Source organism: Mustelus asterias, chromosome 28 (assembly GCF_964213995.1).
Source record: "Mustelus asterias chromosome 28, sMusAst1.hap1.1, whole genome shotgun sequence".
In the NCBI taxonomy this organism is placed as follows: Eukaryota; Metazoa; Chordata; class Chondrichthyes; order Carcharhiniformes; family Triakidae; genus Mustelus; species Mustelus asterias.
The window spans coordinates 13,175,779-13,188,761 of NC_135828.1; the positions used below are offsets into that span (position 1 = coordinate 13,175,779).

Genomic DNA, 12,983 nt, shown 5'->3' on the forward strand with positions numbered 1-12,983 from the left:
CTAACAATTACAGTATTATTTATAAATTGTGTAGTGTGCTTTATCTTAGTCTGAAGCTCATTGTGATTGGTGTATAAAACACAGCAGAAAAAACTAAAAGCATCTAATTAGAGCCATTTAGAATTTGAAATTATTTTAGGCACTTACAACATCTAGTTCCCAAATTCAACCTTGTGATATTAGAGCTCTGATTCAAGGGAAAACAGATGCATTATTTTCAGAGTGCTACTTGCAGCCGAGCAAAGACCATTATTAAAACGTGGTTATGATTTATCCCATTGACAATTACTGTGGTTTTGCAAGAAAGGTGTTTAGTTGGGAGTTTGGAGAAGTGTATACAAATATTTGCTGCTTAGCTGAACCAACAAATTTCTCACCGCAGTATCACGTAGCTTCCATACTTCGGCACCTCCCAAAAATAACATAGCCTTGAAGCCCACGCATTGGTGGGGGGGTCATTGTGAACTGCACTGCCTGTGGAATAGATCGCAGTAAGAAGTCTCACAACACCAGGTTAAAGACCAACAGGTTTATTTGGTAGCAAATACCATAAGCTTTCGGAGATCACCAGCCCATTTTAGGAGGTGCCTGATTTTATTCCCATTGAAATGAGTGAGATGAAGATTGGATGGGTTTTGTCTGTTCCCAAATAACAAGGCTGAAAATCTCTCAATTTTATTTGCATTGGCACCCCAGCCCCATCTCCCGCTCCCCGCCCAAACATTTTGACACATGCAATTTGGAGCTTTTGCTATTTGCATTCAGGGAGTTTTCGTTTGTGCTGGAGGAAGACTTGAGGGCTGGTCTGAGGTCTAGAATCTACTCGTACTTGCTCTGAGCTAGTAGGAATTTCATGCCACGACGCTGATGAGATAATTTATTTAATTATTTTGCTGCAGTTGTTCAAAGTTCCATCCGTTATCCGCATCATCCAAACTCATTGGAGTCTTTAAGATGTAGTGGGGTTTGAGTGAATCTCTGTACCTTACATTGGATTGGATCTTGCTGGAGTGAGGAATCTCATGGCACAGCCTGTTAGTTCAACATTTTTCTACACCCTTCAGCTCAAATTTGTTTTTGATTTGCTCGAAGTGTGAGCTGATAACGTTGTGACGTGGGCAACGTGCTGCCTCAACCGCTGGACTGGGCGGCATAGACAAGTTGGGCCAAAGAGCCTGTTTCCATGCTGTAAGCCTCTATGACTCTAATAAATGGGGCGGGGAGTGCACACAATATCTCCTAGACTAATGTAATTTAAGAATTGGGGAAGGAACAGAGGAACGACAAAGGAGAGTCAATTATAATCAGGTCAGATACAGAATGAAAGATAAAGAGATGGAAAGAAAAATTGAGTTCTGAGAGAGAGAAAAGGAACAAAGGAAAAGTTTGACAATTTAAAAATCTCTAACAACAATTGACCACATGTAAGAGTAAGATTGAATGTTTTAAATTGTCCCTTTCTGGGCCAGCGAGGTTGAATGGCTGTATTTTTAAAAATCACATCAATAAAGGTACTTAATGCTCTTTATCTTCCAGCCTTAACTTTCTGTGACAATTTTAATGGGCGATTGATGGGCAAACCCAGAAAGTTCTTCAAATAACAGGGAGGCCAAGGGCGAGATGCTGTTTGACACTAACAGAGTGGTGTAAATCGATCAGCAAGTTCAGGAGATTCACAACTCACGGCGTACCTCTTAATCCCCGAACTCGGTGGCCGATTTGCACATTAATAATGGCTTCCAGCAAGATCCATCCCAATGAGCTGAAGTTATGGAATAGATTCTATTCTAGTTTTATTTTATGATGGCGGTGGGTGTTACAGCAGACCAGAATGAGTGGCAGACATGTATGGCTATATTTCATGATGCAGGCTGTAGTGATGGGCTTTGCTTCTCTGGAGGTTACAAAGGAGTATGTCATTTTGTATCTTTAGGTCACAATGGCTGAGCAGGTTTGCAGCGTATTGCCCTATTCAATATAAAGCCGTCAAGTGGCTTGAATAAGCTCCACCTCAGTGTAATAAAATTAATTGTTAGATTGATATTTCTTATCATTGAATATTTCAATATTCAAACCACTTGATGGCATTATATTGAAATATGGTGCTTGGTCACAAATTGGGGATTTTTAAAAAAAAAGCTACAATTGAATGTTGATCAAAGGATTAAAATAAATGCTTTTGAAGTAAAGTAAGAGATGGCAGGATGACACATCCTCTGAATCCCCTGTGCGATGCAGTAGTAAAAATGGAGACATGGTCACAAACTTCCCTGTTTCTGGGGTTGGTTGTGGTGTTGACAGAGCTGAGGCAAACGTGAGAAATTCCTCTCATTGACCGTGGAAAGGGCCGGTCACTGTGCATTCACCAGCGGTTTAACGGTGCAGAAGCACTTAACTCACCTGACCCCTCAACCAGAGAGGTACACACAAGCGGAAGCTGTGAAATTGAAGGTGATTACCTATTGATAAAATGGAAGGCACGAAAGAGACCCAAAAATAAAACAAGGTCATCAGGACTAGAGGGGAGAAATAAAAGAAAAATAAGTTGGTGTTTCACAAAGCTTTCAGAGTGGGTTGGACATTTCAATATCTGGAATTAAGAATCTACTGATGACCATGAAATCATTGTCAATTGTCAAAAAAACCCATGTGGTTCACTAATGTCCTTTAGGGAAGGAAATCTCCTGTCCTTACCTGGTCTGGCCTATATGTGACTCCAGATCAAAAGCAACATGGTTGATACTCAACGTGCCCTCGGGCAACTAGGGATGGGCAATAAATGCTGGCCAGCCAGCAACGCCACCAATGAATAAAATAAATTACCTCACATTTTTAAATGTTTGCAGGCATTAATTGTCAAACTCCTTCAATAATACATTGTGATTCATGTTTCTCTTGCGAAAGGGAACTAAACTATTCCCGTTTTTACATAAACAATTAAATCCAACTAAAGTAGTCTCAGAATTGTTGCAGTGTGCATTGTCTGAAAACACAACTGTATTTGGGTTCAAGGTGGGAGCAACATGCAAGACAGTGTTTTTACTGTGTTGGATGAAAACAGTGATGTGACTTGTGTGTTGCGACTAAATTTCAGGAGCTTCATTCTGCGTTGGTAGAACGAGATCATGCTATCTGTGAGAGGAATGAACTGCTGGACAAATACTGCCATGAAGTGAAGGACAAAGCAGAAGCTCAAAAGGAGCTTGATCAGGCTTGTAAGGATATTGAGACTGTGAAAGAAGAGAGAGATGTTGCTAGGAAGGAAAGAACAGAAGCTATCATCCAGAGAGATCAGTTGCTGCGGGAGTACTACCAGGCCCGACAGGTGAATTTTGCCCTTGTATGGAGTTGTTTCGTTCATTGCTATCTATGATGCATTTCCTTTTAATCCTGAGTGCCCATTGCATTTTTCTTTGCAAAAAAACTAGCTTGTTTCAAATGTTACCTTTTCAAAGGAGAAACTGAACTCTGGTAAATCATTAAATGGACGCAATGTATTGCTGGTTTCTTAGCATTGGAATTTGCCTTTCAGGGAAAGTAAAATTCTGAAGTATCACTAGAATATTGGCTATCACCAATATTCTTTTTCATTGTACCCCATTCTGCCGAGAGCATCAGGGAGCTGCTTCCTATCAAGTGCTTGGGGAAAGGGACCAGCTCGGCAAGCGTCTCAGTTTAGTCATTACCTTTTGACATAAAACCCATCGAAAAAATGTTGTCCTCCTCGGGCCACATTTGAACTGACAGCCGCCAGGAAATTTTGTCCGCAGTCAGATTGGAAATGACAAAAATGAACAAATATAGTAAATTTTATCTTTTCCTTTGTTGAGCTACTGGCCACTCAGTGAGACATGATGTGGAGATGCCGGCGTTGGACTGGGGTAAACACAGTAAGAAGTCTCACAACACCAGGTTAAAGTCCAACAGGTTTATTTGGTAGCACAAGCCACGAGCTTTCAGAGCGCTGCTCCTTCATCAGGTGAGTCACCTGGTGAAGGAGCAGCGCTCTGAAAGCTTGTGGCTTGTGCTACCAAATAAACCTGTTGGACTTTAACCTGGTGTTGTGAGACTTCTTACTGCACTCAGTGAGTACACAGTCTTCTACACACTTACTAATGAAGTCAGTTACCATAGTGGCGTACTCGTTGAGGCTGGCCGCAGAGTTTTTAAATACTGACCAGTCCACTGACTCCAAGCAGCCCCGTAAGAGATCATCTGATTCCTCAGAGTATAGATACAATGATTAAACATTTGTTTATGAATGAAAAGTTGAATTTTTGAGCAATGCATGTACTATCACAAATGCTTACCTGGTGAAAGCAATCCGCAAGCAATAGCAGTTCATGTGTTCCAATATGTTTGGAGACACTCGGTCTCTTGCAATGGTTTAAATTGTTTCTCTAACAACTGGTTATGCATTGTAACTGACCTGAAGTAGCAGTCATTATCCACAGTTTCCTGATAAATAATACCGCAAAGTTGGAATTTCTCGCAGCAAGTGGTAGCTTCTGAGTCTGAATATTGTGGGTTCAAGTCCTCTCCAGGAACTTAAGCTCAAAATCTGGGCTGATATTCCAATACAGAGAGAATGTTACTTCCAAAAACAAGTTATCTGGCCATTGTCACATTGTTGTTTATTCAAAGAACAAAGAAAAGTACAGCACAGGAACAGGTCCTTCGGCCCTCAAGCCTGTGCCGATCATGATGCCTGCCTGAACTAAAACCGTATGCACTTACGGAGTCCATATCCTTCCATTCCCATCCTATTCATGTATTCGTCTAGTTGCCCCTTAAAATGTCACTATCGTACCTGCTCCCACCACCTCCCCGGGCAGCTCGTTCCAGACATTCACCACCCTCTGTGTAAAAAAAAACTTGCCTCGCACATCTCCTCTAAACTTTTCCCCACGCACCTTAAACCTATGTCCCCTAGTACTTGACTTTTCTACCCTAGGAAAGAGCATCTGACTATCCACTCTGTCCGTGCCACTCATTATCTTGTAGACCTCTATCAGGTCACCCGTCAACTTCCTTTGTTCCAGTGAGAACAAACCGAGTTTATCCAACCTCTCCTCATAGCTCATACCCTCCAGACCAGGCAACATCCTGGTTAACCTCTTCTGTACCCTCTTCAATGGGACCTTTTCCTGTAAAATTTGGCTGCCATGTTCCCTACAACAGTAACTATGCTTCTGAAATGCTTCATTGTACTGAGGCTACAAAAGGCACTAAATATATGCAAGTCTTACTTTGCAGTAAGGAAGTCAAGTACAATAGGAACCCATGGCAGACAGACAGTCCCCAAAGCTCTGAAATAATCTTGGCTTGGAGGTGTTTGCTTTAGAAATTTTAGTGCAGATGAGAAACTGAAAGCTTGAAATATTTACTTTCCTGCATTTCATTGTAGAAATAATGTACATGAGGAACATAATACTTAATGTGACAAAAAGTTACTGTGGGAATTTACAGTACTAGAACTTGTCCACAAAAGAAAACTCTCAACTTCGGAGTTGGCATGTACTGTCACTGCTTAAGGAGGGTGACGTTTGTAGGCATTTTGCTGTTGCAAAATTCCAGGATGGAATATCATCTCTTTCCAAAGTCCCCTTCCCTGGATCTTTGGCGTTAGCGTTATCTTCATTGGCTGGTGTCTCTGGTCATTCTTGGTGAAAGATACTTGCTGAGGTTGCCTTCTTCCAGCTCATGGTTCCTGGCAATTGTTTTGATGGTGGACAGTAGTGCGATGTGTCCATGTCCGTCTGTGCCAGACACAACTTGCAAGCTTCAGATTCCTTCTAATGACTTTCCAAGAATTGTTGGTTACGACAACAGCAGTTTTGTCCTTCATATGATGACATTGAGTTTTACCAAAAGATTGACATCTGCAACCTCTGAAGAATAATCATAGCAGCTGATACTTCTGTCTCCTCTTGACCTTCTTCAGAACACCCTCCAGAAATTGTTATATTAAGGGAAGAAGGAAGGTACCGCTAATATTCCTGCTATGAAGGCATTCATTTGTCTGGTGTGCAGGAGAAACACCCATTGTGGAGATGGTCTTGGCTGGAACTCGCTGCTTCATTAAGTAATGCCTCTTATGGGAGAAGTTCAGGATTCAGCTATTCTGTAAACAGCCAGGGATTCATGCAATCATTAGACTGGGTTGTACATTCTAGAATTCTTTGTCCACTGTTGAGCAATTTCCAGTCTTTATTAACTGTAGCTTATATGTCCAACTTTTCTTGCAACATGGAAGGATTATATGATGCCAGTGGTTGTGCTTGCACCCAGTGTGACTGATTCTGCACATGCAGTGTTTTGATGGGTAGCCCTTTCTAGAATAGGTTCATACCATTACTAGTCATCGAATCTTTTGGTGAAGGCCTTTCTTTTAATGAACACCCAGAGCTTCTCCAGGAGAACAGGTAATTTGCACCGCAGCCCTTTTTCCATTTGTCCTGGGCTTCCAATGAATTCAGCATTTCTATTCAATCCTGTTTAAGTTCCTCAGTTTTTCTGCTGAAAGATGGGTCAGTTAAGGAGCATGGCCTTTTTCTCTGATGCGTGCACTGCAGGAAGAGTGCCATTTCCAGCTTTGTCTTTTGCACAGTTTTTCGCAGCTTTCTGATCACCAGCAGTCAAGACCGTTATACTGCAGCACTTCTCTATTTTGCTGTCATCCCATTGCTATTCTGGCATGGTGGCCACTCTGAAACCGAAATAAGATGTACCACCTTCTGCCACTCATCATGCTCAAATTTGTTTGTCTGCTAAAAGAGCACTGCTTTTAATTTTCTGTTATCCTTGCCGCCTGTGAGGGGTGTAGACAAGGGCGATGAAAGTGTGGAATGCGTATTGACAACCTGTTGCCCTGGCTTCACAGAAGGAGGTAGATACTTAGCCGTGGTCCATGGAGAACCATAGACATCCCTCTCCCATAGAGAGAAAGAGAATTGGTAATATATAGCTTGAAAGGGCACCACCTTGCAAGCGTCGGGGAGGCGATGGCCCAGTGGTATTATCGCTAGGCTATTAATCCAGAAACTCAGCTAATGTTCTGGGGACCCGGGTTTGAATCCCGCCACGGCTGAAGGTGGAATTAGAATTCAATTTTTAAAAATCTGGAATTAAGAATCTACTGATGACCATGAAACCATTGTTGGAAAAACCCATCTGGTTCACTAATGTCCTTTAGAGAAGGAAATCTGCCGTCCTTACCTGGTCTGGCCTACATGCAACTCCAGACTCTCAGCGATGTGGTTGACGCTCAACTGCCCTCGGGCAACTAGGGATGGGCAATAAATGCTGGCATGCTATAATTGGCACTCTATGACTGGGAAGTATACGACGCCCGTGTCCCACAAATGAATAAAGAAAGATGTGCGGAGCTGCCCGCCATGAACTGCAGAGGAATCCTGCTGAGTATTTGTGGCATCTTCTAATTTTAGTCCCGATTTCTGTACATGCAGCTTTTCTTTTTAATTATCCTGCCGATCGTCTTCAAGCGACAACAGTATGAACATTTCCTGTAGCTTAAAAACAAAAGTAAATACATAGAGTGACACTATTCAATTATTTTAAATTGCACTGTTCTATTATAAGAAATAAGCAACTTTTGAGTGTGTTCAGTAAACATGAGTTCATTAGATGCTGTTTGCATTCACCGCTCAGTGTTTAAAAGTAGGTTAGATCAATCAATAATCACTTGCAGTGAAATACTTCAAGTGCTCGCTGGTTGTAACAGTCGAAGGTGTACCTGACCAGTATTACAAATTCTCCCTAAACTCAGCCAAAACTGAAGCGGACCCAATTGAAATGCTTTTTCCTTATTTTATTTTTGCCTCTGATGCTTCTGGGTCTTATTGTGTACAAATTGGTTGATATGTTTGTGGAGTAAAACAGCAGTTTTACTCTTAAAAATAATTGATTGGGTATAAACCACTTGGGGAGTTCCTGAAACACCAGTTTTTGTTTTGTTTCTTGGCTAAATATCGCATCGGTTTGTGCAACACTAACATTTGAAAACTATGTAAATTAACAAAGGCAGTAATAGCGATCATCAAAATGATCACTCGTGAACAAAGAGTTACTGAGTAAAAATATCTTGTCTTTATCAAAATTGATTTTCTTTACAATAGATTTACTTTTCATTTTAAAAAAATACATGAACATCTGGCACATCCTCAAATCTAGCACTGAATACCTCTTTTCTATTTTTTGACCTATTCTGTACAAATGTGGTCTATTTTTAAGTGATTTGTTTTTCAATATTGGTTCGCAATAATAGAGTTTTAGATCACTGATAACATTTTCAAAGCAGCACAAATTGTTTAGTGTTTGAATTTACAGAAGCAAGATTCAGCTACGTTGGACATGGAAAGGGCCAGTAAGGAAATCGAGATGCTTCGGAAACAGTGTGATGCAATGTCCCAGGAATTGAAGGAAGGCATACAGGAGGCAGAAGTAGCTAAACGTAGGCGAGATTGGGCATTTCAAGAACGAGATAAGATAGTTGCAGAAAGAGAAAGCATTCGGTGAGTGCACCTGTTAGCCATTCGCTACCAGTTTACATATCTTCTCTAACAGTTCAAGATTTCCATCTTTCTTTTGAGAAGGCAGGAACATGTCCTGGATACAGCTCCAGTTGTGCTGGACAAAGCCTTCAAAGTCGCCAGATCTTTGGTCTCTGGATCATCAGGGACTGAACACATGGTCCAAGATGGGCATCGGGACCCTGTGGAAGTCACGCATGATGACTCTGTGGGAAGTTTCAATGTCAGTCAGGCACTCCCCCAGTTCCCAGGATCTTCCAAAAATGTCTCCAACTGGTCTAGAATCTGAGACTGTGGACAGTTCCACCATCCTCACCTGGATAGTTACCTGGAAAATGTTAGACTAATCCTAGTCTAAAACCTGGATAACCAACCCTCGGACGAACCTCTCCTGACAAATCTGACACAACCTGAACATTCCCCAGATCCAACCTGACAATCCTTCCTGTGCCAATCCTGACCTATCCACTCAACCACCCTACTCGCATCACTCGCCAGGCTATCCAGTTACCCCACTTACCTTACCCACCCTGCCAATTACATTCACATTGGGCAGCTAGTGCTGTTAAAAGGGATTTCTGGGCTGATTCTCTTCACAGCTCTCTCCACGATTCCTGCACTGAGGGAGTTATTCGACATTGTGGATTGGAAGTCTGGCTTTTTAAAATGTGTCCTTGCTGACCTTTTGGTCTGTACGCTTCGACTATTCACCTTGCTGAGGAGGGTAAAGCTACTTCATAATATATATATATTTAAATACTTCCTAGTTACCTTGAAAATAGTTTGTTAGGTGAGATAAATCTTGCTGGAAGACATGTTAGTTCAGCCCCTGCAGCACTAACATAGATATAATTAACTAAATAACAGATTTCTAACTTTCTCTGTATTATGAAATCACTTTGGCCTTTTGATCACGATTTCAGAGTACATTGTTGCCGTTACTTTCTCATATTTCTCTTGTTCTTTCTCTCCTTTTTTACTCTTTAGCAACTTGCTTCTCACATCCCTCCATCCAACTCTCTTCCTCCTCATACTCTGTCTGCTCCCTCTTGTTTTTCTCTCTCTACTTAACTGTTAGCTTTCCCCCTCTCTCTACTTATTTCCTCTCAATCACTCTCTCACTCGGTCACAATCTCTCATTTGCACATAGATATCTTGCTTAGTTAGATGTTGCTTATTGCCATGTAGTCATCCAACCTTTGCAATCTTCAAATGGATTTTCGTGGTGAAGCTGTTTTACGACAGTGTCCACTGCGGATTAAGTTCATCATTGCCACTTCAGAATGTTCATAGAATCCCTGCAGTGCAGGAGAGGCCATTCAGCCCATCGAGCCTGCGCTGACTCTCTGAAAGAGTATCTGACATGGGCCCGTAACCCCACAAATTTCCCATGGCTAATTCACCTAACCTGCACATCTTGGGACACTAAGGGGCAATTTAGCATGGCCAATCCACCTAACCTGAGCATCTTTGGAGTGTGGGAGGAAACCGGAGCATCTGGAGGATACCCTCGCAGACACAGGGATAAGGTGCAAACTCCAACACGGGCAGCTACCCGAGGCTGGAATTGAACCTGGGTCCCTGACGCTGTGAGGCAGCAGTGCTAACCACTGTGCCACCATCCCGCCCTTACAATGTCACAATATTATTTCCCCCAGTATATGAAGAAGGGATTCTGATAAAGCAGGCCGAACAATTGTTTTGGGCAGCAGATTGTTCAAAAGGTGTTTGTATGTAACCAAAATTGTGACACAGTTTTCTGTAAGTTTTGATTCTGCTCATCCAGAATGCTTAACATTTTTTAATGTAGAACTCTATGTGATAACTTACGGCGGGAAAGGGACAGAGCCGTGAGTGACCTGGCTGAAGCTCTACGCGATCTGGATGATATGATGAAACAAAAGAATGATGCTATACGTGAACTGAAGGAACTGAAGTGAGTAGTGATGTCATCACCTTGAAATCAGATTGCATTGACGCCAGCCTGTTCTAAGTTTCATTTTATAAATGAAGAGAAGGTAAAAGATGGTGAAACAAACGTACTGAGCTGCACCTAAAGATGTCTTTGGTTTTTAATTAACCTTTTTTTTGCCTCATGCTGGAGAATGATCAACTGCAGTGTCCCAAACCATGTCTGAATAATTTTTCAGTTGCCTTAGAATACGATAATTGGCACTCTATAACTGGGAAGTGTACAGGTTTGTGTCCCCGCAATAATATTAAATTTGCTGATGGAGCCTTTACCTTAAAGTTAAAAGTTTACTTATTTGTCACAAGTAAGGCTTACATTTACACTGCAATGAAGTTACTGTGAAATTCCCCTAGTCGCCACACTCCGGCACCTGTTTGGGTCAATGCACCTAACCAGCACATCTTTCAGACTGTGGGAGGAAACTGGAATACCTGGAGGCAACCCATGCAGACACGGGGAGAAAGTGCAAACTCCACACAGACAGTGACCCAAGCCGGGAATCGATGCTGTGAGACAGCAGTGCTAACCACTGTGCCACCGTGCCGCCCCTAAGTCAACATAACGGCTCTCTAGCTCTAAGACTTGACAACTGTCCAGGTCAGCTGTCCAGTTGGCAGCAATTAATTAACAGAGTGTACCTCTTTTGAGGGTGAACAAAACACAATGCAAAGTTTAGCTTTAAATATTTATTGGAACTGAGCTATGCTTTGGAAGTACACCACAGGGGAAATATACCCTTTTAAATTATTGATCGAAAGAATCGATGCAGAATAGATTCAGGAAAAGTTAACAGGCTAAAGCCTTTGCTACATAATTGTTGAAACGTTCAGAGAATGATACTGCACAGGAGGCCATTTGTCCCATCATGCCTGTGCTGCCTCTTTGGCAAAGCTATTCAATTAATCCCCCTCCCCTGCTCTTTCCCCATATCCAGTTTTTGTTTTACGTTGCTGTTGCATTTGCGTCCACCACCATTTCGTGCAGTGCACTCCTTCAACTCTCCGCGATGGAATTTGAGGATTCTCAAGATCAGATTCTTTGATTCAAAGCCGTAACACACATCCTGACAAGTTTTAAAATTTGCAAGAGATTCACTCAAAGACACTGGCTAAATTTAAGCCTTTCAATTGTCTTCTGGAGTCAGAAATGATCCCAGTAGTTGATTTAATACTGTTTCGAGTATGGGGCGATGAAATTAGTATGACAATGTAGTACAACGGTAAAATGTATCTTGTCTGGAAGGTTTTAATGTAATTAGTTTGAAGGCCGTGGCGCCCCAATCATCATTTGCTCCATAAAGCAGTGAATGTGCTTTAGTGATGTTCACAAGGGGATCGTTTCCCGGTCCACCAGGAGAAAGTGACATTTAGGAGGTAGTCTTTGACAAATATTCAGCATTTAAAAATACACCCAATATCCATTTTCTGGCAGTTAAACATTGACACTTGTTCTTAAATCTTTGAGGGAAATCAAATGTATTTTTTTACAATTCAAGACAATATTGCTCATGTATTTGGTTAAAGTGTTTATAGAATCCCTACAGTGCAGATGGAGGCCATTCGGCCCATTGAGTTTGCACCAACTCTGACAGCATCTTACCCGGGCCCGCCTCTGCCTCATCCCCATAACCCTACATATTTACCCTGCTAATCCCCCTAACCTACACGCCTTGGGACACTAAGGGGCAATTTAGCATGGCCAATCCACCTAACCTGCACATCTTTGGAGTGTGGGAGGAAATCAGAGCCACCCGGAGGAAACCCACGGAGATCGCGCAACCTCCACGCAGGCAATCACCAAGGCTGGAATCGAACCCGGGTCCCTAGCGTTGTGAGGCAGCAGTGCTAACCACTGTGCCACCATGCCGCCCAATTATAGATGAATAAAGCATCTCTCTCATAAATAGTTCAATTTTTTCTTTTAAATCCTGAAATATAACGTCGCTATAGCAAGTTTCATATTCTGCATGTTGCGTTTTGGCAATAGCAATATTTAATGTGAACTATTTCATTGTGTACCAAAATGAAACCTTGTGTGGTACAGCTTAATTCAGCTTTAAACTTGTTGCAGATTATACTATTCTGTTAGGATTAAATAAGGATTTATTTGAAATAAACCTTTTTAACTTAGTAACCCAGTAGCTAAAGTAACAGCTACATCCTGCTGGATATAAAAGATCAGTATTTTAAGCCTTTATGTTGTTTTTGTGTAATTCTGCGTAACTCAGAGGAAGATTAAGACTTTAGTTATGCTCATTGTCATTTATTTGCATGCCTGGTATTTCATTATATTGATAGATTAGTGTTCAGTATAAATTTCTTGATAGTGACCTTAAAATAAATTTGTTTTAAAGGAGCTATTGTATTTACAAACCTGGAAACATTTTTTTAAAAGTACATAAGCATAATTTATATCCACAGGCTTTTGGTTTCACATCCCCCTGCCTACGCATCTTTTAA

The 12,983-nt window shown here is 41.6% G+C and overlaps 1 protein-coding gene across 15 annotated transcripts in view; it reads left to right on the top strand.

The window, feature by feature from the left end:
* Positions 1-12,983, top strand: part of dlg5a (discs, large homolog 5a (Drosophila)) — a 210,359-nt gene that overhangs the window by 133,365 nt on the left and 64,011 nt on the right. For 9 of the 15 annotated variants that reach the window (XR_013495633.1, XM_078199527.1, XM_078199533.1 and 6 more), the window contains exons 10-12: positions 3,095-3,325; positions 8,335-8,534; positions 10,363-10,488. Coding sequence is in view for 14 of the 15 variants with exons in the window: in XM_078199527.1 (XP_078055653.1) it covers positions 3,095-3,325; positions 8,335-8,534; positions 10,363-10,488 (557 nt within the window). In the remaining variant the exon portion in view is untranslated. The remainder of the gene's footprint in view (positions 1-3,094; positions 3,326-8,334; positions 8,535-10,362; positions 10,489-12,983) is intronic. The other 6 variants (XM_078199531.1, XM_078199540.1, XM_078199541.1 and 3 more) reach the window with 3 other exon arrangements.